The 13,447-nt window shown below is 44.7% G+C and overlaps 1 protein-coding gene across 3 annotated transcripts in view; it reads right to left on the bottom strand.

Moving 5' to 3' along the window:
- The window catches only part of NAP1L4 (nucleosome assembly protein 1 like 4), a 131,716-nt gene that overhangs the window by 21,807 nt on the left and 96,462 nt on the right, over positions 1 to 13,447 (bottom strand). For all 3 annotated transcript variants that reach the window (XM_033928485.1, XM_033928486.1, XM_033928487.1), the window contains 3 exons: positions 10,222 to 10,367; positions 9,373 to 9,395; positions 8,202 to 8,321 (listed from right to left, as the gene is read on the bottom strand). In XM_033928485.1, coding sequence (XP_033784376.1) covers positions 8,202 to 8,321; positions 9,373 to 9,395; positions 10,222 to 10,367 — 289 coding nt within the window. The remainder of the gene's footprint in view (positions 1 to 8,201; positions 8,322 to 9,372; positions 9,396 to 10,221; positions 10,368 to 13,447) is intronic.

Raw genomic sequence — 13,447 nt, 5'->3', positions numbered from 1 at the left:
TGCAGCACACAGATGCTACATTATATTTTCTGTTGGTACTTGGCAGCATGGAAAAGTGGGGGACGAGGGCTATTAGTAGGTCAGAAACCTCGAGGGATTTTTTAAACACACAATTTAGTATTACATTTCTTAGAGTAAGAAGTTTAATGAAAGTCTGCTGAAAAACTGAAAAACGTTTTCACCATATAGTCGTATTCATATTTCTTCCACATTAAATTTTTATTAGCCTTGGTAAAAAAGTAAAACACACATTGTAAACATTACATAGCATATGAGTGGCACAGTGGTTGAAGCTACAGCCTCAGCACCCTGGGGTTGTGGGTTCAACCCCCGTGCTTCTCCTTGTGACCCTGGGCAAGTCACTTAATTTTATTTAATTCTTATATACTGCTAATAACCGTGAGGTTTCTAAGCGGTTTACAAAAATGATGCATTAAAGATACAATAAATAAAAAAATAAATGAATAATCCTCCATAGCCCCAGGTACGTTAGATAGATTGTGAGCCCACCGGGACAGATAGGGAAAATGCTTGAGTACCTGACTGTAAAACCACTTAGATAACTTTGATAGGCAGTATATAAACTCCTAATAAAACTTAAAACTTAACTCCATTTCATTCACAGCCCACCCATACAGAGACTAAGCCCTGAAGCAATCAATACATGCCTCCAAGAAAGCAATCCGCTCACTCACTTGCCAAACAAAACTACTACATCTGCCGGACTCCTTGGCTACAATCCTTGCCACACTGTACTCCTTACTCAGTCTCCCCACCTCCAACCCCTGGTCAACTATGTGGGTACAGAACTGAATATCAACCATACCTGGTCAGCATCTGGGCACCAGATATACAATTGTGCTCATACAAATACATATCCTGCTAGAATTTGTAGGAAATATGAGTGTTTATCAGACAAAATATATTTCTTTTATTTTAAATGTGTTTCAAATTAAACCATTATGCCTCACAGAATAGAACAATCATTAAACAAACCATAGAAAATAATATAATGGTTCTGTTAAAAAAAAAAAAAAAAGTCTGCATACCACTGTGTATTGCCCCCTTTGCATCAATTACTGCTTGCAATCTTTTCTGATAGTTGTAAATGAAGCCCTTTATTTTCTCATGTGGTACTTCACAAAAACCCTCCAAATCTTGTAAATTCTTGGTTTGTGTAGTATGAATTCTCCCCAAAGTGGCTCGATGATATTTAAAGGTCACTCCAGAACCTTTACTTTTTCCTATTGCAGCCACTGAAAGGTCAACGTGGCTTTATGTTTTGGATCATTGTCCAAGTTCACCCCACATGCAGCTTCCTGGCTGAAGAATTCAAATTCTCCTCCAATATTTTCTGATAAGATGCTGCTTTCATTTTGTCATCAATTTTGACTAAATTCTCTGTGCCGCTGTAGTTCACCCCCCCCAAAACAGCAGAAATCCATCTTCATGCTTCACTTCATAGGCCTTGTTGACTCCTCTCCAAACATAGCATTTGTGCTTGTGACTATAAAGTCCAATTTTGGGTTTGAGGCTTCTCTAGGTCATGTTCGGCATATTGCAAGCTGGCTGTTTTGTAGCATTGGTGCAGTAAAGTCTTTTTTTGTGGCAACTTTACCATGCAGGCCATTTTTGTTCAATTATCTCCTTATTGTGCATGCTGAAACAGCCATACCACTTTGTTTCAGAGAGGTCTGTATTTCAATAGAAGTTGCTTCTTTGCAACGACTGGCTGCACGGAAGGTGCAGGGAGATGAACTTCGGATTCCTGAACCATGGAGAGGCGCTGCAAGGACTACAGGGACCAGATGGACTCCACCTGACCAGAAGGGGAAAGAACGTCTTTGGACACCAACTAGCCTGCCTACTTCGTAGGGCTTTAAACTAGGTAAGTTGGTGGAAGGTACCCACTCACGTACTGGCGCAAGTAACCAACCTGGCGACGTAAGTTGCCAATCCATTTCTGAGTCCGAGGTAAGTACACACTGCATTTCCAAGTCAGAGGTTAAATACACACATTGTAAACAGTACTATAGGAATCCAATTAGCTCAAGCAGGAATATCTATACAGAGACATAGCAACTGATAAAACTTCTTCGGATGCAACCCATCATTTGTCTTGCCTTTGATGAAGCCTTCTCCACTTGATTGGCAGTCTTCATGTCTTCGCTAATGATCACCCCCAAATCACATTCCGCCTTGGTCCTAACTAAGGTTTCACCATTTAGTGTGTAAGTTTTGCATGGATTCCTGCTGCCGAGGTGCATGACCTTACATTTTCTAGCATTGAAGTTTAGCTGCCAAGTCGAGGACCAATGTTCCAATAGAAGTAGGTCCTGCGTCATACTGTCTGGTAAAGTGTTCTCACTTACTATGTTGCATAGTTTGGCGTCATCGGCGAATAATGTGATTTTACCCTGAAGCCCCTGAGTCAGATCTCCCACAAATATGTTGAAGAGGATCGGGCCAAAGACCGAGCCCTGAGGCACTCCACTGATCACCTCCGACGTTTTTGAAGGGGCACCATTTACCACCACTCTCTGAAGTCTACTGTTTAGCCAATCACCGACCCATGTAGTTAACGTCTCTCCCAGTCCCATTGATTTCATCTTGTTCAATAGTCTGCGGTGCGGAACGCTATCAAAAGCTTTACTAAAGTCCAAGTAAACGACGTCTAGGGACTCACCCACATCCAGTTTCCTTGTTATCCAGTCAAAGAAACTAATTAGATTGGATTGGCAGGACCTGCCTTTGGTAAATCCATGTTGGCGGGGATCCCGTAGATTCTTCTCGTCTAGGATTGCATCTAATTTATGCTTAATTAGTGTTTCCATGAGTTTACTCACTTTGGATGTGAGACTCACCGGTCTGTAATTCTCAGCCTCTGTCCTGCAGCCCTTTTTGTGGAGTGGGATTACATTGGCTGTTTTCCAGTCCAAGGGGACTTTTCCCGCCTTCAAGGAAAGATTGAAGAGCACAGACAATGGCTCTGCCAGGACATCACACAGCTCTCTAAGCACCCTGGGGTGTAGATTGTCCGGTCCCATGGCTTTGTTCACTTTGAGTCTTGATAGTTCGCAGTAGACACTGCTGGGTGTAAACTCGAAATTCCAGAACGGGTCATCTGAGCTATGCCTTGCTTGCAACTGTGGACCGGACCCTGGTGCCTCGCAAGTAAAGACTGAGCAGAAGTATTCGTTTAGTAGTTCGGCTTTATCGGAATCTGATTCTGCATAAGTCCCGTCTGCTTTCCTAAGGCGTACTATCCCATTTGTGTTTCTTTTCCTATCACTGATGTACCTGAAGAAGGATTTATCCCTTTTCTTAATGTCCTTTGCTAGATTCTCTTCTATCCGAAGCTTGGCCTCTCTGACTGCCGTTTTGACAGCTTTGGACTTGGCCAGATAGTCTTCTTTTACTGCTCCTCTTCCTGAATGTTTGTAGGAAACAAATGTTTTTTTCTTTTTCTTAACGAGGTCCGAGATTTCTGTAGTGAACCACTGGGGTCTGTTATTCCTCCGTCGTTTGCTTGTTGTTTTTATATAGCGATTTATTGCTTCATGTAGGGTAGATTTCAGGTTTGCCCACATAGCCTCTACATTATTGGTTTCGGCATGGTCTTGCAATGCCCGATGGACGAAGTCTCCCATGCGTTTGAAGTCAGTGCCACGAAAATTTAGGACCTTTGTTGTTGTGGTCGATCTGGAGAAACCCTTCCGAAGGTTGAACCAAACCATGTTATGGTCGCTGGAGGCCAGCGTATCACCTACCAAAACTTCCGATACGCTGTCTCCGTTGGTGAGTACCAGGTCTAGTAACGCCTGGTCCCTAGTGGGCTCCAATATCAATTGTTTGAGCTGTGCACCCTTTATGGAGGTTAACAACCTTCTGCTGCTGCTAGTTTGTGCGGTAAGTGCATTCCAATCTGTATCGGGCATATTAAAATCCCCTAACAGTACTGTGTCCCCACGCAAGGTGATGTTTTCAATGTCTTCGATTAATTCCATATCCTTGTCTACCTGTTGTCTTGGAGGTTTGTAAATCACACCAAGATACAGGCATTTTTCATTTCCTCTAGCCAGGTTCACCCAGAGGGATTCCCCGGTATACTTGACATCTGTGATTATGGTAGTTTTGATGTCTTCTCTAGTGTATAGAGCTACCCCTCCTCCTAACTTGCCCTCCCTGTCTCGACGGAGTAAGTTGTAACCCGGTATAACCATATCCCACCCGTGTGAGTCCGTGAACCAAGTTTCGGATATCGCCACTACGTCTAGGTCAGCATTCATTATTTCCGTCTCTAAATCTAGAATTTTATTGCCCAAACTGTGTGCATTGATGTACATAGCTCTCCATACCTTATGTTTGCTAAGTCCCTGTACAGAGTTTTCCGCCTGAGTTAGTGTGACCCCTGATGTATTGTTCACAGTGTGTGCACTTACCTCAGACTCAGAGTGGCGACTCACCTCCTCAGGATAGTTACTTACTGCTCCAGAGAATGAATGGATACCCTCCCCCAACTTACCTAGTTTAAAGCCCTTCGAAGTAGGCGGGCTAGTCGACGTCCGAAGATGTTCTTACCTCTTCTGGTCAGGTGGAGTCCGTCTGGTCCCTGAAGTCCCTGCAGTGCCTCTCCATGGTCCAGAAATCCAAAGTTCATCTCCCTGCACCATCCATGTAGCCACTCGTTAGTCCTCTGGATACGCTCCTCCCGGGCTCTACCCTTACCTCTTACCGGGAGGATTGATGAGAAGACCACCTGCGCTCCCAACTGCCTCAGCTTCTCACCCAGGGCTCCAAAGTCTTTGGGTATGGTCTCCGGGGTGTTCCTGGCAGTGGTCCTGTGGTTTGAGAAGTCTATCTAGACAGGTGGTGACATCTCGGATTCTGGCCCCAGGCAGACAGCAAACCTCCCTTGATTGTATATCCGGTCTGCAAATTGGTCCCTCGGTGCCCCTTAACATGGAATCCCCAATGACCACCACCCTGCGTTTTTTTGAGGGGAGCTGTTCAGTCGTCCCTGGGACTGGGGTCATGTGTTGGACGTCTTCCTGTTCCTCAACTGCAATCCCTTTCTGTAAGATCTGGAATCTGTTTCTCAGGGCGATTTGTGGGGTCGATGTAAAACTGCCCTGTTTGAGAGAAAAGGAAGAAGATGAAGAAGAAACTGAGAAAGGGGGGGGGGGTCTCCTGTGCTTGCCTGTGGAGGAGGTTACCAGCTGCCAGGAGTCCCCAGCCATTTCCTGTACCCCAGTCGTTGGTCTCAAGGCTGAGGGTTTGGGTGTCACGAGGATGGATTTGTCCAGTGCCTGCTCGGAGATTTGGGACAGCTCCTGGACTACGCCGTCGATGAAGGCCTCATCCTCTCTGATGCTCCTCAATCGCCTCACCTCCTCCCTTAGGCTCAACAGTTCCTGTAATATGTCTCCTTCCAGCTGTCCCATCTCCTCTGTCTGTGTAGAGACAGAGGTGTATTGCTGGGGGGGGATGGCCTCGGTCTGCACACACGCCTCTGTCCATCGTCCAGGGTCATCCTCCGTCTGTACATAGGCCATAGCCATCCCCTGGATCCCTCCGGTGACTGGAATGCTGGTCTTGATTGCAGTCCTAGTGCTTCTTGTTCTCCCTGCCATTTCAAATTGTTATTTAGGTATGCCTGCCTGTTAGTCAGTTGAGAAAGCCTGTCTGTTAAGTAATTTGTGAATTTGAGAGAAAAGTTTAAGAGCTTGAAAGAAAGGAAAAAAATAGTCTGCCTGAGAGTTTGAAAGAGAAGTCTGCTTGCTAGTTTGTTGGTTTGAGAGTTTGAGGGATTGGGGTGTCTGGGAAGGTCTGCCTGCTATGTAATTAGAGAGGATGTATAATTAGAGATATGTAGTTAGAGAGGATTGCCTGCTTGTTAGCGAGTTAGAAAGAAAGGTCTGCCTGTTAGGATTAAAGATAGATGGAAAGTTTTAGATGTGTTTGAGAAAGACTGTTTCTATTGGTTGTCTGTGGTTTTGCTTACTGTTTGTTGTCCCCTGAGAGTTGTGATTTTGCTGGTGCTACTGTGCGTGCGGTTGAGTGTTTGTCTGGGGAGTGTGGTGCTCCCTGAAGCTTGTCTAGGTAACTGACTGATGTATTGCGATTTGGAACCCTCTGTGGGCAGCTTAGCTCCCTGGCTCCTTCACAAAGGCGCCCTCGCTAAGGCGAGCGCCTTTGCCGCTCGCCTTCGCCGCACAGCTGCGCGCCGTTGGCTCCCCTCCTTTTAAGGGGGAGTCCGGGCGCTCTGACTCACTGGGGGGTGGGTGGAGCTTCTGACTCGCTGGGGGGTGGGCGGAGCCTCCTCTCGCCGCTACCCTGCTCTGCCTGCCTTCGCCTGCTCTTTCCCTCGCAACCAGGCTCTTACCAGCGCTTCTCCTCTTCCTCTCCTGCTGGTGCCTGCTTGAGCTGCTGCCTCCCCGACTCGGCCCGAGCAAGTTCCCTTGCGCCGCGGTTCTCCTCCTTTTAAGGGGGAGTCCGGGCGCTCTGACTCGCTGGGGGGTGGGTGGAGCTTCTGACTCGCTGGGGGTGGGCAGAGCCTCCTCTCGCCGCTACCCCGCTCTGCCTGCCTTCGCCTGCTCTTTCCCTAGCGACCACGCTCTTACCAGCGCTTCTCCTCTCCCTCTCCTGCTGGTGCCTGCTTGAGCTGCTGCCTCCCCGACTTGGCCCGAGCAAGTCTCAGATAGGTCTGGTCTTTGACCTAGGGGCCACCGTGGGAGCAGACTGCTGGGAACGATGGACCACTGGTCTGACCCAGCAATGGTAATTCTTATGTTCTTAATAAAGAATGTTTTTTTGCAGAATCATTCATTTTCCACAAATGGTACATACTGTCAAACCTCGATTTACGAATGCACCGGTTTGAGTGTTTTGCAAGATGAACAAAACATTCGCAAAATCGGTGCCTCGGCAACTGAGTTTGACTCGATTTACGAGCGCCACCCCCCACAATCCAGCATCCCCCCCCGAGCACTGAAATAACATCCCTTACCCCGATTTGGCACCGGCACCAGTACCAACGCACAGGACATGCCGGTGCCCAAAGATCCTCCCCTCTTGGCTGGGCGGTGCGTCAGAGATCCTCCCTCTTGCCTGTGCTGAGCTGGACTGGGCCTTGAGCATTTGCACATGCTCAAGGCCTTCTGGACTCGCTCTCCGGCATGTCCTGTGCGTTGCTGCTGGTGCTAAATCAGGGTAAGGGATATTATTTTGGTGCTCGGGGTGGATGTAGGATCACGGGGGAGGGGGGGGCGATGTGAGCGTTGGGGGAGGATGCCGGTTCACAGGAGAGATGCCGGATCGCGGGAGGGGGGGTATGGAGCAGCGCCGGTGGCCGCAAAGGGGGGGAGGGAATGGAGCAGCGCCGGTGGCCTCAAGGGGGGGGGGAATGGAGCAGCGCCGGTAGCCTCGGGGGGAGGGGAGGAGGAGGTGGACCGTATCAAGCGAGTTTCCCTTACTTCCTATGGGGAAACTCGCTTTGATATACGAGCAATTTGGTTTACGAGTATACTTCTGGAACGAATTATGCTCGTAAACCAAGGTTCCACTGTATCTTACAAATTCTATTACTACTACTACTAATAATCATTTCTATAGTGCTACTAGACATACGCAGCTTAAAATCTAGTCAAGACAGATAAACTGAATAAGAAGGTGCATCAATACACAGTGCTCAGATGGGGCAATCTAGATGGAATAAGACAAGACAGATAGTGGTGCTTAGCTGGTAGGGGAATTCTGCCAGAGGTATGTAAATTTTTGAGCCCAACTGTAGAATACTGGTACCCACAGATAGGTCCCAGCATTGAATATCTGGGTCTTATTTAGCTGATAGCGGTCAGCATTTAAAAAAAAAAAAAAAAAATACTCTGGCCACTGCCAGTTGCATATTAACCCCAACTACACTAACTGCTTTTACCACATCATCTGGCAATAAATCCCAGAGCTTCAGAAACTGTAGAGTGCTGTAAAGTCATTCCAAGTTATCAGAATCATTGTTACGTTATCCTTTAAAGTTTTAAAGATAAAATGCATAATTCTCTGATGATCCCACCTAGAACCCTGAAAATTTGCTTGATGTTTATAAAGAAAAACAAAACTAGAATCAAAAGCCCTTAACAAAAAAAAATATATATATACAGAAAATTGCAAACCAAAACCACAAAATAAATGCATATACATACATTGTCTTCATCCTCTATGGCTTCACCAGTGAAATACAACACGGCACGCGGAACTATCCTCTCACGGAAAAAGTGGCCAATCTCAAAGTCTGTTGCTAAAGTGAATTCGGAATCTTCATCCTGAACAACAGTGAGAAATTGTGGAGAGAGTGGAAGAGGGTTTACATAGACCAAGTAAGCTGATGCACACGAATAAAACAAGCCAGCAGCTCGCTTCATTTATTGTGCCATAACCTAAGGGTAACTGCCAAAACCCCTTAGTTGTTGGTATATGCATTTGAATTTTAACTTAGTCACACCCCAAAGTCCACTGCATGAACTACAAGTTTATGGACAAGAATTATGTTTCTATACTAAAAGGCCAAAATCAAAACAAGTTTTTAAAGCTATTTGCTACAAAGTACATATCGTTCTCTTAGAAAAAACCCTCCGATGACAAGAAAATACCTTGTGGCAAATATTGAAACCAGAGGAGGGAAGCTGGCTAACTGCAATGGTTGGCGCCGATTGCTGATATTCAATGCTGGGCTTTTTCTGGTGAAAAGCACTGAATATCCGGTTTATCTTTGGCTGGCTTAAAGTTAGGTGGCTAAGTTAATTTTAAGCACTGGCTGGCTAAGTTACAATGACCAAAGATACACCTACTTTATACATGGCCCAATTTTGCCGCTAAACTTGGCTGGTCAGCGCTTAAAATTGGCAGTTATCGCGTGATATAGCCAGTCAAGTTTAAGCTGCTAATCACTAATATTCAGCGGAGATAGTCAGCTATATCCTGCTAAATGTTAATGGTTACCTAGCCAAACGTTGTTCCTGGCCGGTTAAATAACACTGAATATTGTTTAGACAAAACCTTCTGGGGACAGGAAAATACCTCCTGTGCCTAAAAGCAACTTACATTAAGCTGGAATTCAAAGAGGCATGAGCTAAACAGAACACTCCTTTGTCTTCCCTCTCAGAATGTTATGATAAATTGGGCTAATTTAGAGTACTGATCAAAACGCAAAATTTTAGAAAGAAAATTAGAGAGTCCAATTGTTATCGCTTTTATACAGCTAGGTGAAATGGTCCTGGTGTATAAGCTTCTAGGAAGAGCTTTGTGGACAGTACCCCAACACATGCACTAAGAGCAAACGGATGATCAAGAAGCATTGAATTGTTATCCACATACCAATGTCTCTCCAGCTCCAGATACTATAAACAAAAACCAACAAATGAAAAAAAGGTTAAGAATGCAATTAATAGCAGGTTCCAATGTCAAACTACAAATACAAATTTCCATTTGCTAAAGAATTAAGTTGTCACTTGTAACAATCTTAATACAGGAAGTTGCGCTGCTGTTATTACAAAATCAGCAATGTTGTTCCAAAGCAGCAGATCCTGTGTGGCTACTTCATCAGAGGGCAGCACCTCTCTTTTATCTCTCAAGGGCACTGGTCTAGACATCACCCAGGACTAGTCATAAAATGGCACAGAAACAGGAGGGAGTGGTTAACTGTTTGAATATGAAAATTAATCTAGAGCTCTAGAGAAGATACACAGTCTTCAAATACCAATGAACACACAATGCTTTCCAACACAGGAAGACTAGAAAAGTTTAATGCTGGTTCCAAACTGCATCAAAGTAGCATCTAAATGTAAACAAAGAGTTCAGCAACATACCCAAGTTTTCCTTATTAAAACAACAATAAGCAACCAGCCAATTCTGTAATTTGCTTCAAGGCAGCCCCAGCATGTTTCCCCAATGAAAAATCGACTTCGCCAGCAGATATACTTGATTGCTAACTTCACCAGCGAATATCATGTAAAGGGCATCAAGCTAAATTTATCCCCAGGGACCGTGAGGCCTGCCTTTGTGCATTGCTGACAAGAAGTTGCAGCAGCATATTTATTTCAATTTCTTAACACCAATTCCTTGGTGCATGTTACAGTCAAACATGCACACTGCCAACTGTTAGTATTTTCTTCAGGCAGAAAAGCAACAACGGCTGAAGGTAGGGTGCTATAAAAATTCTCTTACCTTTAATGGGACTGAAGAAATTAAAAAATGAGTCACTAGGTACTTGTTTAGTAATTGTTCGAACAGTACCCCGACCCTTATGCTTCTGTTTCTTCTTGATTATTTTAACTGTAACATTTTTGCCTTTCTTCCATTCAATAGTACACCTATAAAAAAATACATTAAAATAAAATCACACTGCTCCTTGTGACCCTGGGCAAGTCCCAGGTACATTAGGTAGAGTGTGAGCCTACCAGGACAAATAGGGAAATATGATTGAGTACCTGAATGTAAACCACTTAGGCTATAAATGGTATATAAATACTATTTATTTATTTATTTAAAAATTTATATACCGCATACAACTATGCGGTTTCCATATCACATACATAAAATGTTGTTTCCCTACGATTATTACATATAACATAGACATGGCTAAACATCATCACTATGAATGAAGTTTGCAAGCAAACACACTGACAAACATGTAAGGAAACTGGGAGAGGGGAACATGTAAAATGTCAAAGCAAGATGGCGGACAGTTAAGTCATCTACTGTTCCGTCTCCTTCCAACTACTTTTTATTTTTTTCTTTTCTTTTGTCTTTTATAATTTTTATTGTTGATTTCTAATTTTTGCTTTTGTCTTTGATCATAGTTTCTTTTTCTGAGTTTCTTTTCTATTGTTATATATTTATTTTTCAATTTACTTACTGTTTTTGTGATTTGACCGTTGGTCCAGCCCGGCAGTTGAGGGGCCCTGCACTTATGGTTTGATGGACCTTTAGGTGGCGACTGGGAGAGACCGGACTGGGACCTTGTTCTGATTGGGTTGTGGAGGACCTGGTCTGAATACTTTGCTCCTGAGCGCCGACGGCTGCGTGTTGCAGTTTGCCCCTGTTTGGGAGTGGAAAGGGAGGTGGCAGGTTTCAGGCGGATGGCCGGAGGCAGCGATCGAGCCAGGCTCCTGAGGCGAGAGCAGTACAGACGCCGCACTGGATGTGCTAGATATCTGGATGTGCTAGATAGATCGTGCCCAGCTCCGGCGCCCTTGGTCGTTGCGGTCCTCTTCGCCGCCTCCGCTTGTCTCCTGCGCACCCGGCTCCGGTGGCAGAGGCCTGTTTGGCGATTGTCCGGCCCGGAGTCTGAGGGCTTCTGCCCCGAAATCCCAGCATCTCCAAAGCTCTCTAAACTTTCCTGCCGGTGTCGCTATGGGGAACGCAGCAACAGCATAGCGGAGGGTTCCCTGTCAGCCCCAGCTCCTGCAGCGCCAGCACGCACCAAGATCGGCGCCAAGTAACTTTTCAGCAGAAGAGGAACTCTGACAGTCACCACAGGCCTCATCTAGGGCAGTCTCCTTGGAGCAACCGTTCAGGGTGGCGGCAGGAGCGCGGGCAGTATGTCATAGGGAGGATTGCATGAGGGAGAACATCGCAGAGGAGGAGATGTGGGCATCCTGGGACTATCAGCCAGGCCTCTTCCCTGGAGAGGTCTTTTCTCTGGGATCATCATCATTCCTCCAGAACTGACTTGCTCCACTTCATCACCGAAGCCGAAACCGTGGATTGTAGACATTGTTTTATTTTTCTTTTTTTCCAGTTTATGAATTATTCTTAATCTTATTCATTGTTTTTGTTTTGTTCTATTTCTATCATTTAAATTTCTCCAGAATCCTTTTGTACAACGATTCCTCCTTCTGCATCTATTCCTTTCTCTCCTCTACCTTCCAAAGTACTAAGTTTAATACAATCTTGTTAGAATGTTTATTTTCTTATTTTACCTCTATCTCTACTTCTCACTTCTTTATTACTCTCTAGGTACTTTAGTTAGATTGTGAGCCTTCGGGACAGTAAGGGAATTTCTAAGTACCTTTCTTACTTATAATTTCAATGTATATTTTCTGTAAACCGCTTAGAACTTAACGGATGTAGCGGTATATAAGAAATAAATTACATTACATTACATTACATATGTAGTCTTTGCACAGCTTCTACAGTATATCCTATAGGATGCCTTTAGTTAGTTTGCTCTACTGTCCCTTTAATACATTTCTTGATACAGGCAGTTAAACTTCAATACATACAGTACATACATAAGAAAATAAATTCACTCTTGGAATTCTTCATATATTAATCTTTATTTCTGAACTAGACATTAGTCTGCCCTCATTACTACAAATGTCCAGGTGCCACAATTTAAAGTTTCAAAATATAAGTAGCTCCAGTCTGGTCATCCTGTTTTTCCCCACTAGGACTTCCTTTTGCTACCCATCTGCTAAATCACACCTTTATACAGCAGTACAGAGTTCTCTCTTAGTGCTACTATAACACAAGATACTTAATCCCCCCGTTGACCCAGGTATATTAGATAGATTGTAAGTCTGCCGGGACAGACAGGGAAAAATGCTTGAGTACCTGAATAAATTCATGTAAACCATTCTGGGAGAATGGTATAGAAAATCGAATGAATGAATGAACAGTACATTGCTCAAAAGAGACACCTTATTGCACATTTGTCAGAAAATTTTGTACTAATAGGTCTGTATATTTGTAGATAAACATGAGCCCATTATACTAAGGACATCAGGAAAAAGGAAGGGCTAAATGGAGATGTGCAGCTAAATAATAACTACCTCCAACCCCAAAATAATATTTTAAAAATAAGAAAGGGGAAAGGACCATGCAGCCGGCATACTGTTAATCCCTGCTAAGCCAGGAAAGAGCCCAAGCAGCCTGCGCTCAAGCTCCTGACTGAATCAGGGATGCGAACAGCTATGCATGGGACAGCCCCTGAGCTATAAAAAATACCAGCAGGCTAGCTAGCTGGGTGTTCCTGAGGAGCTGATCCTGCTAGCAGCAGGCTTCCGCCATGCGAGTCTGTCTCTTCTCCCAGACAGAAGTCCCACCAAGTTGGAACCTCTGGGCATTGAGCCTCCAAAGAACACTGAACAAAAATAATAAAACCACAGAACAGATCAAAAACACTTCTGAGGAACTTGCATGAAGAAAACAAACTGAGAGGGCAGGAGCAGCTCCCAGGGAAGAAGGTGGAGTTGGAAAACATAACTGATAAGTTTTCTGCAATCAACTTGCTAGTTCAGTTACAAGACCCTAGTGTTCAGGACCACTAGACACACTGCACTAGAAAATACAAAAACAGGTGTCCCAGAGGGCTGATCCTGCTAGCAGCAGATTTCTGCAGTGCAAGTCTGCGTCTGCTCTCAGGCAGTGGTCTCTATAAAAGTGTGAA

The sequence above is a fragment of the Geotrypetes seraphini genome, chromosome 19 (assembly GCF_902459505.1).
Source record: "Geotrypetes seraphini chromosome 19, aGeoSer1.1, whole genome shotgun sequence".
Classification (NCBI taxonomy): domain Eukaryota; kingdom Metazoa; phylum Chordata; class Amphibia; order Gymnophiona; family Dermophiidae; genus Geotrypetes; species Geotrypetes seraphini.
Note: the sequence above shows the minus strand (reverse complement) of the source record. Positions and strands in the feature narration are given on the sequence as shown.